The following is a 17410-nucleotide window of genomic DNA, read 5'->3' as shown; positions in this document are numbered from 1 at the left end:
AGCCACAACTGTGAGGCACATATGTAATTTATTTTATTTTATTTTTTTAAAATTTTATTTATTTGACAGAGAGAGGGAGAGAGAGAGCACAAGCAAGGGGAGTAGGTGAGGGAGAAGCAGGCCGCCCACTGAGCAGGGAGCCCGACACAGGGCTCAATCCCAGGACCCAGGGATCATGAGCTGAGCTGAAGGCAGAGCTGAGCTGAGTCACCCAGGTACCCCCACATAGATAATTTTAAATTTACTGTGGCCACATTTTAAAAGTAGAAAAAGGTAAAACTAATTCATTATTTTATTCAAGCCAGTATATCCAAAATACCATTTTAACATGTAGTCAATATGAAAGTTATTAATGAGATATTTTATATATTTTTTTTACTAAATCTTCAAGATCTGATGTTTATTTTACACTTAGCAAACCTCAGTTTGGACTATCTGCATTTCAAGTGCTCAATAGCTGTGTGTGGCTGGTGGCTACTGGTTTGGACAGTATAGCTCTAGAATAATGGAGTTCTTAATATGTAGTCATTTTTGTCCACTGTGACAGGTAAAGGTTTTTCTTGATTTTAACTTTTTAACCATAAATAAGTCTGCAAAATCCACTAGAAAGCAGTGTTCCCTTTAAAAAAATACTTTAGTTTGGGACGCCTGGGTGGCTCAGTTGGTTGAGCGGCTGCCTTCGGCTCCGGTCATGATCCCAGCGTCCTGGGATCGAGTCCCGCATCGGGCTCCTTGCTCAGTGGGGAGCCTGCTTCTCCCTCTGCCTCTGCCTGCCTCTCTGTCTGCCTGGGCTCACTCTCTCTGACAAATAAATAAATAAAATCTTTAAAAAAATAATACTTTAGTTCTAATACAAAGGTGACCCTTAGCTGTATCTTTAGCCCAAGCTGTATGAATCTGTTTAGTATGAGTCTGCTGAGGTGCCACTTAGAGTTCTTCCCTTGACTCCAGGCTATTTATTTACCTGGTCCCAACTGTGCACTCACCCTGGACTGTTCTTAGGCTGTCTTTTATTGGCATGCCTGTTACTTTCACAGGAAATGTTGTTTAATTGATAGGTGATATTGTTGAGATTGATGTGGTTCCAAAGCATCATATACTTCTGGCACTGTTAATTGCTAGTCAGGTAGATCTCCAAGGGACTTTAAGAGGTTCCTGTATCCACTTTGTTTGAATTTAATCTGACAGAAAGTTGACTATAACCTAGGTCCTTTTTTTTTTTTTTTTAAGATTTTATTTTGTATTTATTTGACAGTGAGAGAGGAAATACAAGCAGGGGGAGTGGGAGAGGGAGAAGCAGGCTTCCTGCTGAGCAAGGAGCCAGACGCGGGGCTCTGTCCCAGGACCCCGGGATCATGACCTGAGCCAAAGGCAGACTCTTAAGGGCTGAGCCACCCAGGTGCCCCTAACCTCTAGATCCTTTTAATAAGATTTCAGATCTAGCCAGTGATCTGAATGATTTATAGATATGCATGTGCTAAATATATGTGTGTATATATATATACACACACACACACATATATTACTCTTTTTTATTCATTCAAAGATCATATATATGTATGTATGTATGTATGTTTGTGTGTATAATAATGTATTAGAGTGAAATTGAAGGATAAACTAGTAATGTATTGGTAACAATTAATTCCCCAGATTCAATAGCTTAACATAAAGTTTGTTTTACCTCACTCATGGTACATAAATGCTACAAATCTGTGGAAGGTTGTGCTCCATGGTCACTCTTGGATCCAAGCTGATGGAGGTTCCACTTTCAGAAATCTATACTGTCTAGAACTTGAAGACTCCTCATTTGTCATAGCGGGAAATCGTGTACTGACTCTCAGGTGCTTCAGCCTGCCTATATGCCATTGGTCAAAACTAGGCACATAGCCCCATCTAATTCCAAGTGTAGGGTGGGAAATGTAGCTGTCTACATGTTCAGGAAGGCAAGTAGAACCAGATGTTAGTGAGATCTACCACAGTCACTTGCTAGCTCTGTGATCTTGGAAAGCCACTTTTCTCACCCCTAGTGTATTCATCTCTAAGTTGTAATCATAATATTCTTATCCCATGGAATTGTTATGTATATTAAATGAAATATTGTTACATGGGTGTGCTTTGGAAATGTAAGTATGCTGGAAATTCTAGCTATTCTTTAATTATTTTTTGAAATTGAAGTGTTCCTTGTTTTTTTTCCAGGTCTACTGAATGATGGAACTGTAGGTATTTTCAGGGGCAACCAGATGCGCTTAAAGCGTGCTTGCATTCGCAAAGCCAAGATCTCTGCTGTTGCTTTCCGGAAAGCCTTCTGCCATCACAAGTTAGTGGAGCTTGATGCTACAGGTGTGAATGCAGACATCACGATTACAGACATCATCAGTGGGCTTGGCAGTAACAAATGGATCCAGCAAAATCTCCAGTGCCTAGTGCTGAACTCATTAACTCTTTCCCTCGAAGATCCTTATGAGCGGTGCTTTAGCCAGCTTTCTGGCCTTCGAGCGTTAAGCATCACCAATGTTCTCTTTTACAATGAAGACCTCGCTGAAGTTGCCTCATTGCCAAGATTAGAGAGCCTGGATATTTCTAACACCTCAATCACAGACATCACAGCTTTGCTGGCCTGCAAAGACCGACTCAAGTCTCTAACCATGCACCACTTGAAGTGTTTAAAAATGACAACTACCCAGATACTGGATGTTGTGCGGGAACTAAAACATCTGAATCATCTTGACATTTCAGATGATAAACAATTTACATCAGACATAGCTCTTCGCTTACTAGAACAAAAAGACATCCTACCCAACCTTGTCTCCCTGGATGTTTCTGGGAGAAAGCATGTGACAGATAAAGCTGTTGAAGCCTTTATACAACAACGGCCCAGCATGCAGTTTGTAGGTTTGCTGGCCACTGATGCAGGTTACTCTGAATTCCTCACCGGTGAAGGACATTTAAAGGTTAGACTTTAAAAATGTATTATTTTGTCAGGCTGACCAATGTCTTAGCTGCATAAGGTCCCATTAAGATGAATGTCTAACAATATATGGAACATGTCAGTGAAAGATGGCATTGTATAGTGGAAAGGCCTTGCTTTCAAGTCAGAGAGTCCCAGTTAAAATCCTAGCCTGCTTGCTTTATGACCCAGACCAAGAGATGATGTAACTTTTTGGGTTTCCATTTCTTTATTTATAAAACAGATATTCTGTTAACAGAATTCTTCTAAAGATTAGTAATTATATATGTAAAGTGCTAGTCATGTAGTAGGCCTTGGATAAGTGATAGTTCTTATAATGGTAATATTTAGATATTTTGAGCCACAATAACATACCATTTCTAATTGGTCACTTTAAAAAAAATAAGGATACTCCTTCTTGAATTGATATCCATTGGGAGGTTAAGTTCTCCAAGGAGATCTTTACCATAGAAATGGTGTAATGTTGCTTTTCTTAAGGTTTTTCATACCTAATGGTTTAAATTCATCTGCTAGGTACTTGGGATTCAAAGATAAAAAAGATAGAGGATCTGCTTCTAAGGAGCTTAGTCTTGGTGATGATACAATCATAAATAACTATAAAGCCAAAGATCAATGTAATCGCTTAAAAGAGTAGAAGAAATTTCTTCCAGCTGGAGAATTTGGGGCTTGATGGAAAAGATGGTATCTGAGTCATACCTTGAAGGATAGAATTGTGGCAAGTTTAAGGAAAACTAGTATTTTCCTAATGTACACTGTATCCTCTAGATGCCTTACATTGATAGGTATTAGCCCCATTTTATAGATGAGAACCATAGACTCAGAAATTATATGATTTACAGTTAGTTAGAACCGACATTTGGATTTACATCTAATTCCAGAGCCCCATTTTTTCCCCCTACCACCTACACTGCTTAAGCAGAAGCATCCTTTGATCCTACCTGAGCAGAGTCAGGGATGGCCTGAAAGTGGATATTGTGACCCAAAAGGCAAGGTATCTTTTTTTGAGTAATCATGACAGACTCAAAAAAGGAGAAGGAAAGTTTAGTTGTAAATATAAACATCTCAGTTCTTAGGTATTTGTAAATTTAGGCCTTAAAAAATAGAATGTAGAAAATGATTTTGAATTATTCTTTTTTATTCATTCAATATTTTACCAAGTGCCTGTGTGTACTGGTCACCGTGTGGGGCATGGGGATTTGATGGTGAGGGCAAACAGGCATGATTTTGCCCTCATGGAGCTTGTAATTTAGTGAGGGAATCAAGTAACCAAATGCCGTGTGCCAACAGTGTACGTGTGCTTTAAATATACATACACACATATACATTTAAATATATGTATTTATGTATATCATACATACATGCTGTATATATGCTTTATACTGTGGTAAAATCTAGAAGATAATGCAGTATTATATATGAAAATGTTTAACAGAGAGACTTGACTTAATTTAAGGCTTCCCTGAAGAATTAATGAATTAGTGGAGATCTTAAGGGCGAATAGAGAACATTCCAGGCAATGAGAATAATTCATGCAAAATATGTGTGGTAGAATGGAGCATGGTACATCCAAGGAACTGAAAGAAAGGCCACTGTGGCTAGAGCTCAAAAATAGAAAGTCACAGAGCAATGAGATGAGGCTGGAAAAGTAGGCAGGCACCAGGGTCAGACTTGGAAAGGTCACATAAGCCAGGTGCAGGGCAATAAGAAGTGTGAGGAACTGACTTAACAATTTGTTATGGAACAAGACAGATTTTTAGCACAGGGTTTTTTGATAAAGGAAATATAAAAATGTAAATTACTATTGTAATGTACTATTACTTAACTGCCAAACAAATTGGTCTAATAGTAAAGGATTCTAAAAATTAAAAGGGGAAGAAATCCCCCATGGGCTGGGAGTTGAGGGAGAATTTCCCAGAAGAGGTGAGCATCCTAAAGGATGAAAGGAATGTGTCCCTGGTATGTTAAGCTAAATAATATTTTCAAGACAAAGATGTAATAGGTATGATCCCAGAGCAGTACAGTTTTTGCTGGTTTCTTCTTACAACCAACAGACGACTCTCCAGTGAATTAGTCTGACTAATTGAGGCTAGTAGGACATCTGTATTTCACAATGCCTCTGTGAAACAAGTTTGATTTCACAAATGGAGCTGTTATTACTTTGAAATCTTGGCCATATGAAACACCTACTTTATTTGGTATCATTATCTATTTTCCTCCTATGTAAACATTAAAGTAGTCATTCTCACCCTGCGCTACAGTTAAAATCACCTGGAATGTAATTATGTGAAATGTTTATGTTAATCAACCTTATCATGGTAATCATTTCCCAATATATACATGTATCAAATCATCATGTTGGATACTTTAAACTTACACAATGATATATGTCAGTAATATCTTTGATAAAGCTGGAGGAAATGATTTATTTACTTACTTACTTTAAAGATTTTATTTTAGGTAATCTCTGTACCCAACTTGGGGCTCAAACTCACCACCCCAGAATCAAGAGTCACATGCTGTAAGGGTGCCTGGGTGGCTCCGTAGGTTAAGCCTCCAACTCTTGATTTCAGCTCTGGTCATGATCTCTGGGTTGTAGGATCGAGCCTCATGTGGGGTTCTCCACTGGGCGTGGAGCCTGGTCAGGATTCTCTCTCTAACCCTCTTTCCCCCACCCTTCTTTTTCTCCCTGCCCCACCAAAGAAAAAAAAAATTACATTCTGTACCAACTGAGCCAGCCACACACCCCTGGAAAAAAAAATTTTTTTTTTAAAGATTTTATTTATTTATTTGACAGACAGAGATCACAAGTAGGCAGAGAGGCAGGCAGAGAAAGAAGGGAAGCAGGCTCCCTGCTGAGCAGAGAGCCCCATGCGGGGCTTGATCCCAGGACCCTGGGATCATGACCTGAGCTGAAGGCAGAGGCTTTAACCCACTGAGCCACCCAGGTGCCCCTGGAAAAAAATTTTTAATTAAAAGAAATCACTTGTGGAGCTTGAACAATTAAATCAGAGCCACAGAGAAGTAGGACTCAGGAATCAGTATTTTCTAAAGCTCCTTAGGTGATTACAGTATTCAGTCAATATTGAGAATCATTGTTTTAATTTTTTTGTTTGTTTGTTTGATAGACAGAGATTACAAGTACTCAGAGAGGGAGGCAGGGAGAGAGGAGGAAGCAGGCTCCCTGCTGAGCAGAGAACCCGATGTGGGGCTCGATCCCAGGACCCTGAGACCATGACCTGAGCCGAAGGCAGAGGCTTTAACCCACTGAGCCACCCAGGCGCCCCGAGAATCATTGTTTTAAAGTAATTTTATTTATTTATTTTTTTTTTTTTAAGAAAAAGATCGTTGGGGGGCACCTTACTGGCTCAGTTGGAAGAGCATGGGACTCGGTCTTGGGGTATGAGGTCAAGCCCCATGTTAGGTGTAGAGATTACTCAGAACAAAACACAAACTCAAAAAGAGATCATTGGAACTTTCCCCTTTGTTCACCTATATATGAAAATTAATGTTCCTTTTAAATTATTTACTGATTTGAGATCTGGTAGTAAGTCATGTTAAGGGAGGAGAGCTGAGATTGCCACATCTCCTTTTTAAAAATTGTCCAGTTCAGCCAAGTTGTTGAAAAACTTGTCTGAAATGATTGTCTTAGTGTTGTGATGCTTTAAATTAGTTGAGGGGGCATCTGGGTGGCATAGTCAGTTAAGCATCTGACTCTTGGTTTGGGTTCAGGTTGTGATCTCAGGGTTGTGAGATCAGCCCCGCAACTCCAACCTCCATGTCGGGCTCTGTGGTCAGTGCAGTCTGCTTAGGTTTCTCTTCCGCTCTCCCTCTGCCCTGCCCACCCCCCACCCCCGGTCCAAATAAATAAATAAATAAATCTTTAAAAGGTAAACTAGTTGAGGTTGACTTTTTGGCATTACATACCTTGTTTTTTATAGGCCACACTTAAGGAATGCAAGAAATAGAGACACTGTGACTCCCCAGTATTCCTTATAAGGCACTATATGGTACTCTGAAGGGGTGATTATAAGAACAAGTGGGTTTTTTTTTTGCACTTTCATGTGTATTAATTAGTTCAATCTCTTGACTCTGCAAGAGAGGTATTATTGTCCTCAGTGAGAGGGAATGGCTTTAAGGGTGACAGCCGGCTGTTACTGGAGTCTGCCTTTGTATCTTGGACTATTTTGATTCCAAAGCATGTATCCTTTCCACTACATCTCATTTTCTCTGTTTGAGAATCTTAGTTCTTTACTTTCCCCTCAATTTCTAGTCCCAACACAGAGGGTTTTCTTACTATAGAATTTCTGTCATTGTTTCCTCACCCAATTTACTCTTCTATCACCATCAGTTTTCTGAACCATCCATTTTTCTGCATCTAGGATTCGTTGGCCATTTCATTCCCGGACTTTGGGGTTATACACTAAGCTGTGGTTCCTAGTTCCTAAGAATCACTAGAAATGTGCTAAACCCAATATTCTCATTTTTACTTAGCTTCCTAGGTATCACTCTTGTCTTTTTTTCAAACTTTTCTTACTACTGTGGTTAATTTCCTTTATTGGTTCTTTCTCATCTCCCAGGTCTCTAAATATTGGAGAGTTCCATTTCTTGGTCTTTAAATCTATATGCTATACTTCTCCCTTGAACTAAGACTATTGAACGACAATAATCAATACCCAGTGAAGATCCATATAAAGTTTTCAGGCAGAAGAGTTGATCTGATCATTTCAAAAAACATTTACTAAGTACTTTTTAAAGACATCTGAATTTGTGCCCTTGCAGTCAAGGAATTCTAGTCTAGTGGAGAGGAGACAGATAAATTTAAAAATAGGTTTAATTCAGTGTGAGAGATGCTTTAATAGAGTTATATAGAGTGCTGTAAGAAAAGTTTCCCTTAGAATATAAATTCTAGTTTTACTCTGTATATTAAATATTTACAAGGCTTAATTTAGTGGTTATGGGCATTTTCAAAGATTTTATTTATTTATTTATTTATTTGACACAGAGAGAGAGAGAGCATAAGCAGGCAGAGCACAGGCAGAAGGTGAGGGAGAAGCAGGCTCCCCACAGAGCAGGGAGCCCAATGCAGGGTTCAGTCCCAGGACTCTGGGATCATGACCTGAGCTGAAGGCAGGCACTTAACTAAGTAAGCCACCCAAGTGCCCCTCTATTTTATTTTTTTTAAATTTTTACAGATTTTATTTATTTGAGAGAAAGAGAAGGGGGGGGGCAGAAGGAGAGGGAGAGAGAGTCTTTTTTTTTTTTTTTTTTAAGATTTTATTCATTTATTTGATAGAGAAAAAGACAGCAAGAGAGGAAACACAAGCAGGGGGAGAGGGAGAAGCAGGCTTCCCGCCAAGCAGGGAGCACAATGCAGGGCTTGATCCCGGGACCCTGGTATCATGATCTGAGCCAAAGGCAGACACTTAACGACTGAGCCACCCAGGAGCCTAGGAGAGAGAGTCTTTTTTTTTTTTTTCTTTAAAGATTTTATTTATTTATTTGACACAAATCACAAGTAGGCAGAGAGAGGGGAGGAGGCAGGCTCCCTGCTGAGCAGAGAGCCCAGTGCGGGGCTCAATCCCAGGACCCTGGGATCATGACCTGAGCCAAAGGCAGAGGCTTTACCCACTGAACCACCCAGGCGCCCCTGGGAGAGAGTCTTAAGCAGACTCCACACTGAGCGTGGAGCCTGACACAGGGCATGATCTCATGACCCCGAGATCATGACCTAAGCCAAAACCATGAGTTGGATTCTTAACTGACTGGGCCGCCCAGGCGCCCCATCTCTGTTTTAAATTGTTACATATAGATAGCTTGATTTTTTAGCATCTGGCATATGAAATTGGTTGAACTGAAGATGCTTGTAGTTTGAGGAGTCAGACTACTTGACTTGAGGGTTTACCATTGGCTAGAGAAGTATTGATCACTGAATAAAACATACATGCAATGAAATTCATTTAAAATATTTAACATTCCAGTAACAAAAGTTCTTTAAAGTTAAATTCAAAGATAACTTGAGGCTGTATTTCATATAGATTTTATAAAGCAATTGAATCAACCAAATACAGGTAAATGAAGTCTTACTGATAAAATCGTTAAACATATTCCCTCTTACAGCCTTTTTTATTTCACATAGTATTTCAGTGTCTTTACAAATCTAAGAAAAACCTAAGAAAAAGTTCAGGATAATTCAAAAAGAATTGAACACCTGGAAATTTTTTTTTTTTTAAGATTTTATTTATTTATTTGACACAGAGAGAAATCACAAGTAGGCAGAGAGGCAGGCAGAGGGGAGGGGAGGAGCAGGCTCCCTGCTGAGCAGAGAGCCCGATGTGGGGCTCGATCCCAGGACCCCGAGATCATGACCCAAGCCGAAGGCAGAGGCCCAACCGACTGAGCCACCCAGGCGCCCTACACCTGGAAAATTTTTATTATTCAATAACCGCTTATATGTATGAATACATAATCAAGACCAATATGCATGTAGTATATTTCACAGTTTTTTTGTTTTTTTTTTTTTTTAATATTTTGCTTATTTACCTTTATTAGAGAGCGTGAGAGCAGATGGAGGAGCAGAGGGGGAGGAAAGGGGAATCTCAAGCAGACTCTGCCCTAAGCAAGGAGCCCCACATGGGGCTCGATCTTAGGACCCTGAGATCCTGACCTGGCCGAAATGAAAAGTCAGACCCTTAACTGACTAAGCCACCCACGTGCCCCTACTTCATATAGTTTAAAAAGCATTTGTAAAGAAACTTCATTGTTCTGCCCTCAGGGAGAGAAGGTGCTTTGCAGTCCAACTGACAACTATTGTTTTTCTGACAACCAGGCAGTACCCAGTTAGTGTGATGTGTGAACATAAAAATGACTATCATCTAGTCTAGGTCGTGGGGTGTCTGCTTGAGAGCACAGCATTTCAGGGCTGGCTTCTCTGAGCACAGAGTTGTCTTCATAGTAGATGGACAGACCTGGTCCTTGGACAGCCGTACAACTAGCACTACCAGGTGCCTTTGCCCCACTCAGCTCTTTCAGCTGTTACAGGGATGGTGTGGGTTTGCTGTTTGAATGAGGAGAACACAAGAATGGTCACAGATTCTTTAAAAATATATATTTATTTTAAAAAAAGAAACTTCCATTGTTGTTTCTACAGTCTTACAAATGCTTACTTAATATGTGCTCTTGTGTCCATTGGCACAGATCTGTACTGTAGTCTGAGTCTTCCAATTTAAAGAGATTATAACTCTGAAGGACAGGTTGGGTTTTTTTTGTTTTTTGTTTTTTTTACCTTCTTATAGATAAGACAGGTGCCAAGATCATAAACAACAAATATGTAGCTTAAGAAGTGCGGGGGTGCCTGGGTGACTCAGTCATTTGGGCATCTGTCTTTGGCTTGGGTCATGGCTGGGATGGAGCCCTGCATTAGGCTCCCTGGCACATACTCTCTCTCTCCCCCATAAAGGAAGGAAGGAAGGAAGGAAGAAAGGAAAAGTGCAAATAAGGGGGGCACCTTGGTGGCTCAGTTGGTTAAACATCTGACTTGATTTCTGCTCAGGTCATGATCTCAGGGTTATGAGATCGAGTCCTATGTCGGGCTCTGTCCAAGTGTGGAGCCTGCTTAAGACTTTCTCCCTCTCCCTCAGTCTCCCCCCGCCCCCACAAAAAAATAAATGCAAATAAAGTGAACACACTTGAAGCCATTACTCAGGTTAATAAATAGAACTCTCAGCTACCCTGAAGTTTCTCTGTGCCCCATCTTGATCATAGCTCTCTCCTTCTCCATAAAAGTAACCTCTATTCTATCTTTAATAATAATGTGGGGGCACCTGGGTGGCTCAGTCATTGGGCATCTGACTTCGGTGCGGGTCATGATCCCAGGGTCCTAGGATCGAGTCCCACCTCAGGCTCCCCGCTCGGCGGGAAGCTTGCTTCTCCCTTTCCCACTCCCCCAGTTCTGTTCCCTCTCTCGCTGTGTCTCTCTCTGTCAAATAAATAAATAAAATCTTCAAAAAATAATATAATAATAATAATGTCCTTATTTTTTAATAGTTTTATGACCTATCTGTTTATCTCTAGGCATTTAGTTAATCTTGCTCATTTTTTAAAATCATATGTCTTTGAGGGATACCTAGGTGGCTCAGTCAGTTAAGTGTCTGCCTTTGGCTCAGGTCATGATCCCAGGGTCCTGGGATTGGGTTCTGCATTGGGTTCCTTGCTCAGCAGGGAGCCTGCTTCTCATTCTGCCTGCTGCTCTCCCTGTGTGTGTGTTTGCTCGCTTGCTCTCCCCACCTCCACCCTGACAAATAAATAATATCTTAAGAAAAAAAGAACTAAAAAAAACAAAATTACATGTCTTTTGAATACCTTTATTTTACAGATTCCTTCTCCCTTCCTTTCTTTTCCTTATAATTTGTTTATTAAAAGATCCAACCTTTTGGACTTGTAGACTTTGTCTCAGTCTGGATATTCTTAATTAATAATAATAATTATATTAATATTGTCATTATCATTATTATTAAAGTCATCTCTACACCCAGTGTGGAGCTTGAATTTACAATCCCGAGATCAAGAGTGGCATGCTCTACCAGCTGATCCAGCCAGGGCCCCCTGGATATTCCTGATTGTATATTCATGGTGCATATTTCTGTGTTGTTGTATTTTTTTGCAAATTAGTAGCTAGATTTGGAGGCTTAATCAGACTCAAGTTTGATCCCTTGGGCAGGACTCTTAGGTATTGTGCTCGTTTAGTAAGGAAGTATATAATATATGAGTTGTTTTTTTCTGTGATGTTAGTGGTTGTTGACACTAGTTCTGTTAATTCATTGGGATCAATGGTGATATTCCAATCATTTATTTTTCACTTTTCAGTTGGATTACTTTTATAAAAAGTCATTTTCCAATATATACATTTGGTTACTCAATACTGTGTGAACCACAGTTTAAGATATATGTATGAATCTATATAAATGGGGCATTCCTTAGACCTAATTTTGAACAGAATCTATTTATTTATTTATTTTTAAGTAAACACTACACCCAGGGGTGCCTGAGTGGATCATTTGGTTGTTAAGCGCCTGCCTCATAACCCAGTGTCCTAGGATCAAGCCCCACATCAGTCTTCCGGCTCAAAGGGAAGTCTCCTTCTCCCTCTCCCTTTGCCCCTCCCCTCCCAACTTGTGCTCCTGTAGGAGTGCACACTCTCTTTCTCTCTCTCTCAAATAAATAAATAAAATCTTTTTAAAAATTTAAATACTACACCCAATATGGGGCTTAAACTCACAACCCCAAGAGTCTCATGCTCTATTTTTTTTCTTTTTTTAAAGATTTTATTTATTTATTTGACAGAGATCACAAGTAAGCAGAGAGGCAGGCAGAGAGAGAGATGGGGGAAGCAGGCTCCCCGCTGAGCAGAGAGCCCAATGCGGGGCTCAGTGCAGGGCTCAATCCCAGGACCCTGGGATCATTACCTGAGCTGAAGACAGAGGCTTTACCCCATTGAGCCACCCAGGTGCCCTGTGTCTCATGCTCTATTAACTGAGCCAACCAGGTGCCCTTGAACAGAATCTCTTGATGTTGAATGGGAGCTAGATAAATCTGCGGGAATTAATTAACACAGTTATTTGATGAATACTTATTGAGCACTTATTCTGAACCACACATAATGCTAATTATTGGGGTACAGTGGTGAATGGGTCAGTTGAATGGAGGGATTATGGTAATGGTTATGAAGGAGATGTTTCATGGGGACCTGATTTAGATTGGTGAGTCAGGGAAGGGCTCTCTAAAGAAGTGTCATTTAACTTGAATAGGGATGGATGAGTAGAAATTAGTCAAAGAAAGGAAGATTTCAGTAAGCAAGTTATATATATAATGGCCTTTTGCTGGGAAAGAGCTTGGCTTACTGAAAGATCAGGGGGAAAAGACCAGTGTAGCTTTAACATGAGTTAAGGGAAATTAAGGAATTACCTTAAGAGACAGATTTACTTAAGATTTACTTTACGTGCAGTATAGAGAATGTTACCCACAGGATTATCATAGGGTCTAAGCCTATCTAACGTACATCTCTTTAGCATATGTACACCTTCATAGGATGACTCTTCTGAGTGGGTTGGAAAGTAGTCATTTGCATTTGTTTCAAAACTTACATGGCTATACCAGATTCCATCTATACAAATGATATTTGGCTAGAGAAAGTTAGAGGGTTGAAGAAATCCTAAAAGCTAATCTTATGGCTATGTTCAAAGGTATCTGGAGAAGCCAATGAAACTCAGATTGCAGAAGCATTGAAGCGGTACAGCGAACGGGCATTCTTTGTCCGGGAAGCTCTATTTCACCTTTTTAGCCTGACTCATGTGATGGAAAAAACAAAGCCAGAAATTTTAAAGGTAAGAATAAGAAACTGGATATGAAAACTTTGAAATTATCTCCCTGGATACAGATGATGGCTTTGTGAAGAAAATTGGTGAAAATTTACATTTAGTCTGATTTTTTTTTTTTTTTTTGGTAATGGGTTTGATGATGTATGATTTCAGTTGTTAGCCATAAATGAGAGAGAAGATAGTTGCATAGTGTTATTGAAGTTAAATACCTTCCACTTCATATTTAACTACCTAAAACCAGTGACCACTGTGATATTTTTTTCACCATCTGCAGTAGAAAATGAAAGTATATGACTGGAATCAGAACACTGCATTGTGTTGCTTCCATATAGACTTTTTAAAGATATATAATACCATATATATTATGGAATATATAATTCCATAAGGCACCTTCCCATGCACTTTTAAGCACCTATCCTTTCATAATTAATTCATGATATTTCCCAATTAAAATCTTTTAACCAAGACAGCTTTTGAAGAGCAAGAAAGGAAGATTCTTAATTTTTCTTGATTGTTTAGGGCCGTGTTTATCAGATTGTGTCCTTTGTCCACCAAAAGTCTGGAATATTATTTATTTTTAAAAGCATATTTGTGAACCCCACTCTAGGAAATTTAGATTCAATAGGGTTGGATGAGGTACAAGAATCTGCATTTTAATAATTCCCCAAGATAATCCTAATACACATTTGAAATCAGTGAGTGTAGAACTATATTATATTTGATGCCTCATTTAGTGGGTACAACAATCTTACAGATTGTGCAACTACAGGTCTATGAGGTTAAGTAACAGTAAGTTAGTAGCAGAGAGAAATGACTTAACCACCCCATTATCTTAAATTTTCAGAATAGGTGCTTGGATAGGAACCAATAACATTTCAGTCACTGAGATGTTACCCCCAACATGGCCACCCCTCCATATATACCAGAGGATATTGGCACTTGGTATATGAATTACCTTTTTTTGGTTTTGGTTACTGTGAACCTGAGCAACAAAGAATCTCTAGTCCTGATCTGAAATATTTACTCATTCATTCATTCAGAGAATGGTACAGAGAGAAATGAAAGAATATAGAAAATTATTTTAAGGGATTCAGTTCCAGAGGAGAGCAAAGGAAAAAGATGGTAGTTGGCTGAAGAACTATTTTTTTTTTCTTTTTTAAGATGGGAGAAAAAAACAGCTTTTTTATATGCTGATATGAATGATCTAGTACAGAATAAAAACTTGATATAGGAGATAAAAGAACAGCTGAAGCAATGTCCTTGAGTAGACAAAAAGCAAAAGATGTAGCATGTAAGTGGAGGGATTACCTTCAGAGAAGAACCCAAAAAGATCATTTATGGTAATAGGAACACAGCATATACATGTTTATATACTGGCACGGGGGATACATGTGGTAGTGAGAATCTGAAATTCTTTTCTGAATGTTTCCATTTTCTCCATGTAATTGGAAGCGAGGTTCTTTAGCTGATACTGAGGATTGGGAGGATTTGTTGGGGTTTGAGGAGAGAGGAAAAGATGAGAAGTAGTTACATAGGCCAGAGGGAAGCGAATGGATTTTATTGTACTATGACTTTAGCAGTGTTCGTAAGAAACTGAATGTTGTGATTTGAAAGTGAAAAGTTTGCCTCTGGTTTACTCTAAACTCAGTAAGAATTTATTTAGTGCTTAGAATATAAGAGGTACTGTACTAGGTCTGGAAAATACAAAGATGAGTTATATGAATAGAGAAGATTCATTAGCCCTACAGAAAAATTCCTCGACATGAACAACTTGATACCTTCCTGGACCAGGTGGGTGAGAACTACGTGTTGATAAGTGATTGCTATGCCCTAGGCTCTTTGCACATGAGGATAAAAAAGATAACTTAAGACTGCTTAGAAATTGTTATAGATCAACAAAGTAATGTTGCTATATTAAGAGGGCTTATATTAATAACATGAATAAAGAGAACTAATTTTTTTTCTAGCTTGTGGTTACTGGGATGAGAAACCACCCTATGAATTTGCCAGTACAACTTGCTGCAAGCGCCTGTGTGTTTAACTTAACTAAGCAGGATCTTGCTGCAGGAATGCCTGTTCGACTCCTGGCTGATGTGACCCATTTGCTGCTCAAAGCCATGGAACATTTTCCCAATCACCAGCAGGTAAGCATGTGGGAATTCCTACTCAAATAGTCCTTTTAATGTCCCCCACCCATCTCCTATCTCCATAGAATTCAATTTAGTAGACCAAGTCTGGAAATTCAAATGCCTTTGCAGTCTGTAAAGTAATAAATTTATGGTATGACTGAGTATAGGAAAACAGAGAATTACAAAACTAAAGAGTACATTCCCTCCCTGAAAGTATTTAAATCCAAATATTGAGGGAAGTAGTGCAAACCATAAAAAATTCATCTTCTACCTCAATCTTGACTTTGGGTAATTTCAGCAAATATCCCATAGCACATCTGTTCTGGGCCAGGCACTATCAAGTACTGGCATACAGAAATGAGTAAGACATGGGTTTTCTACTTCTAGCCATATGGTAGGTATATAACCTATCCTATTGTCAGAATGAAAACTGAAAATATAAAAATTTTATTTTTCATTCTTAAAACATAGCAGCTAGTTGGCAACTTAGTAAAAAATACTCATAAGCCAAAAATCAAGTAAAAATGTCAATCCAGGGGTGCTGGATGGCTCAGTCAGTTGAGCATCTATCTGCCTTCAGCTCAGGTCATGATCCTGGAGTCCAGGGATCAGCTCTGAGTCGGGCTCCCTGCTCAGCCAGGAGCCTCTTCTCCCTCTGTCCCTCCCCCTGCCTGTGCTTTCTTTCTTTCTCTCTCAAATAAATAAAATCTTTTAAAAAAATGGCAATCCAGATTGGTGATTGGATCAGTAAAGCCTCATTGAGGACAGTTACCAAATTGGATAAGCTTTAAGCTTTGTTTTTTTTTTTTTTTGTTTGTTTGTTTTTTTTGGTTTTTGGTTTTTTTAAGATTTATTTATTTATTTTAGAGAATGAGCATACATGCATGCAAGCATGGGGAGGAGCAGAGGGAGAAGGAGAGAATCCTCAAGCAGACTCCCCACTGACAGAGCCCATCATGGGGCTCAGTCCCAGGACGCTGAGATTTTGACCTGAGCTGAAATCAAGAGCTGGCCACTTAACCAACTGGGCCACCCAGGCACCCCTAGCCTTTGGTTTTTATGGCCTCTGGAAGCCACGTGGTTAGAGGACAAAGCAGGACCCACCCAAAGGCAACCAGAAGGAAGGGAGATTAACTGATATTAATTCTATTTATTATCCTACCTCATCTAATGGAAAAGACAAAGAATATGCACAAGTAAACTCACATGGGTTCTGTGGAAGTCAGTCTTTGAAAAGCAGGGAAGCAGAACAAAATTTGTAAGAAATCATTGGTGTTTCATGAGTGATCTTCCTTTTTTTATAGAGGCTACACCTAGTTAAAAAATAACAAAGCAATATTTTATTCAGGAATTTCTTTCTCCCTTTGGTTCTTTAGTTACAGAAGAATTGCCTCCTTTCACTTTGCAGTGACCGGATCCTTCAAGATGTTCCATTCAACAGGCAAGTGTTAGCCCTAGAACTTAAAATGGGCCAAAACGGAAATTTAGAACTCTGTCTTGGGCCATTTCTTGCCAGTTGGCATGTCTTTCATGTATAGTTAATCAAGTGAATGGGATTCTGCATTATCTTATAGAATGCTAACTCTACTTTCTCTGATTTAGTGCTTTGACATTCCTGTTAGCAGATTGGCCTCTGTTTTCATAGTCCTTTGCTTAAAAATTTATATTATGGTTTTTAGAATATCCATACAATATTGTAGGCTGAAGAAACTGAGGCATATAGACTCAGTGTCTTGCCCATGATTTTGTATCTGGTATCTGCAAGGCTAGAAAGACTCAAGTCTTCTAGTTTTAGGTCAAGTTCTTTTCTCTGTATCATACCTCTTATTATTATTATTATTTGATACTGAATTAAAGAAGAAACTTTTAAAATAGAGGTTAAGGGAGGTTAAGGCTGGATTCAAGTAACTTATAAAGTGTTTTCCCTTGTTTTCTAAGAT

The 17410-nt window shown here is 39.2% G+C and overlaps 1 protein-coding gene across 1 annotated transcript in view; it reads left to right on the top strand.

Annotated features, from left to right (window-relative positions):
- ZYG11B (zyg-11 family member B, cell cycle regulator) overlaps nt 1-17410 on the top strand; it is an 85115-nt gene that overhangs the window by 32285 nt on the left and 35420 nt on the right. The window contains exons 3-6 of the mRNA XM_080803070.1: nt 2197-2951; nt 13207-13347; nt 15309-15485; nt 16847-16911. Coding sequence (XP_080659196.1) covers nt 2197-2951; nt 13207-13347; nt 15309-15485; nt 16847-16911 — 1138 coding nt within the window. The remainder of the gene's footprint in view (nt 1-2196; nt 2952-13206; nt 13348-15308; nt 15486-16846; nt 16912-17410) is intronic.

The sequence above is a fragment of the Martes martes genome (genome assembly GCF_963455335.1).
Source record: "Martes martes genome assembly, chromosome: 4".
Lineage (NCBI taxonomy): Eukaryota > Metazoa > Chordata > Mammalia > Carnivora > Mustelidae > Martes > Martes martes.
This window is presented reverse-complemented; position numbering and strand designations above follow the sequence as displayed.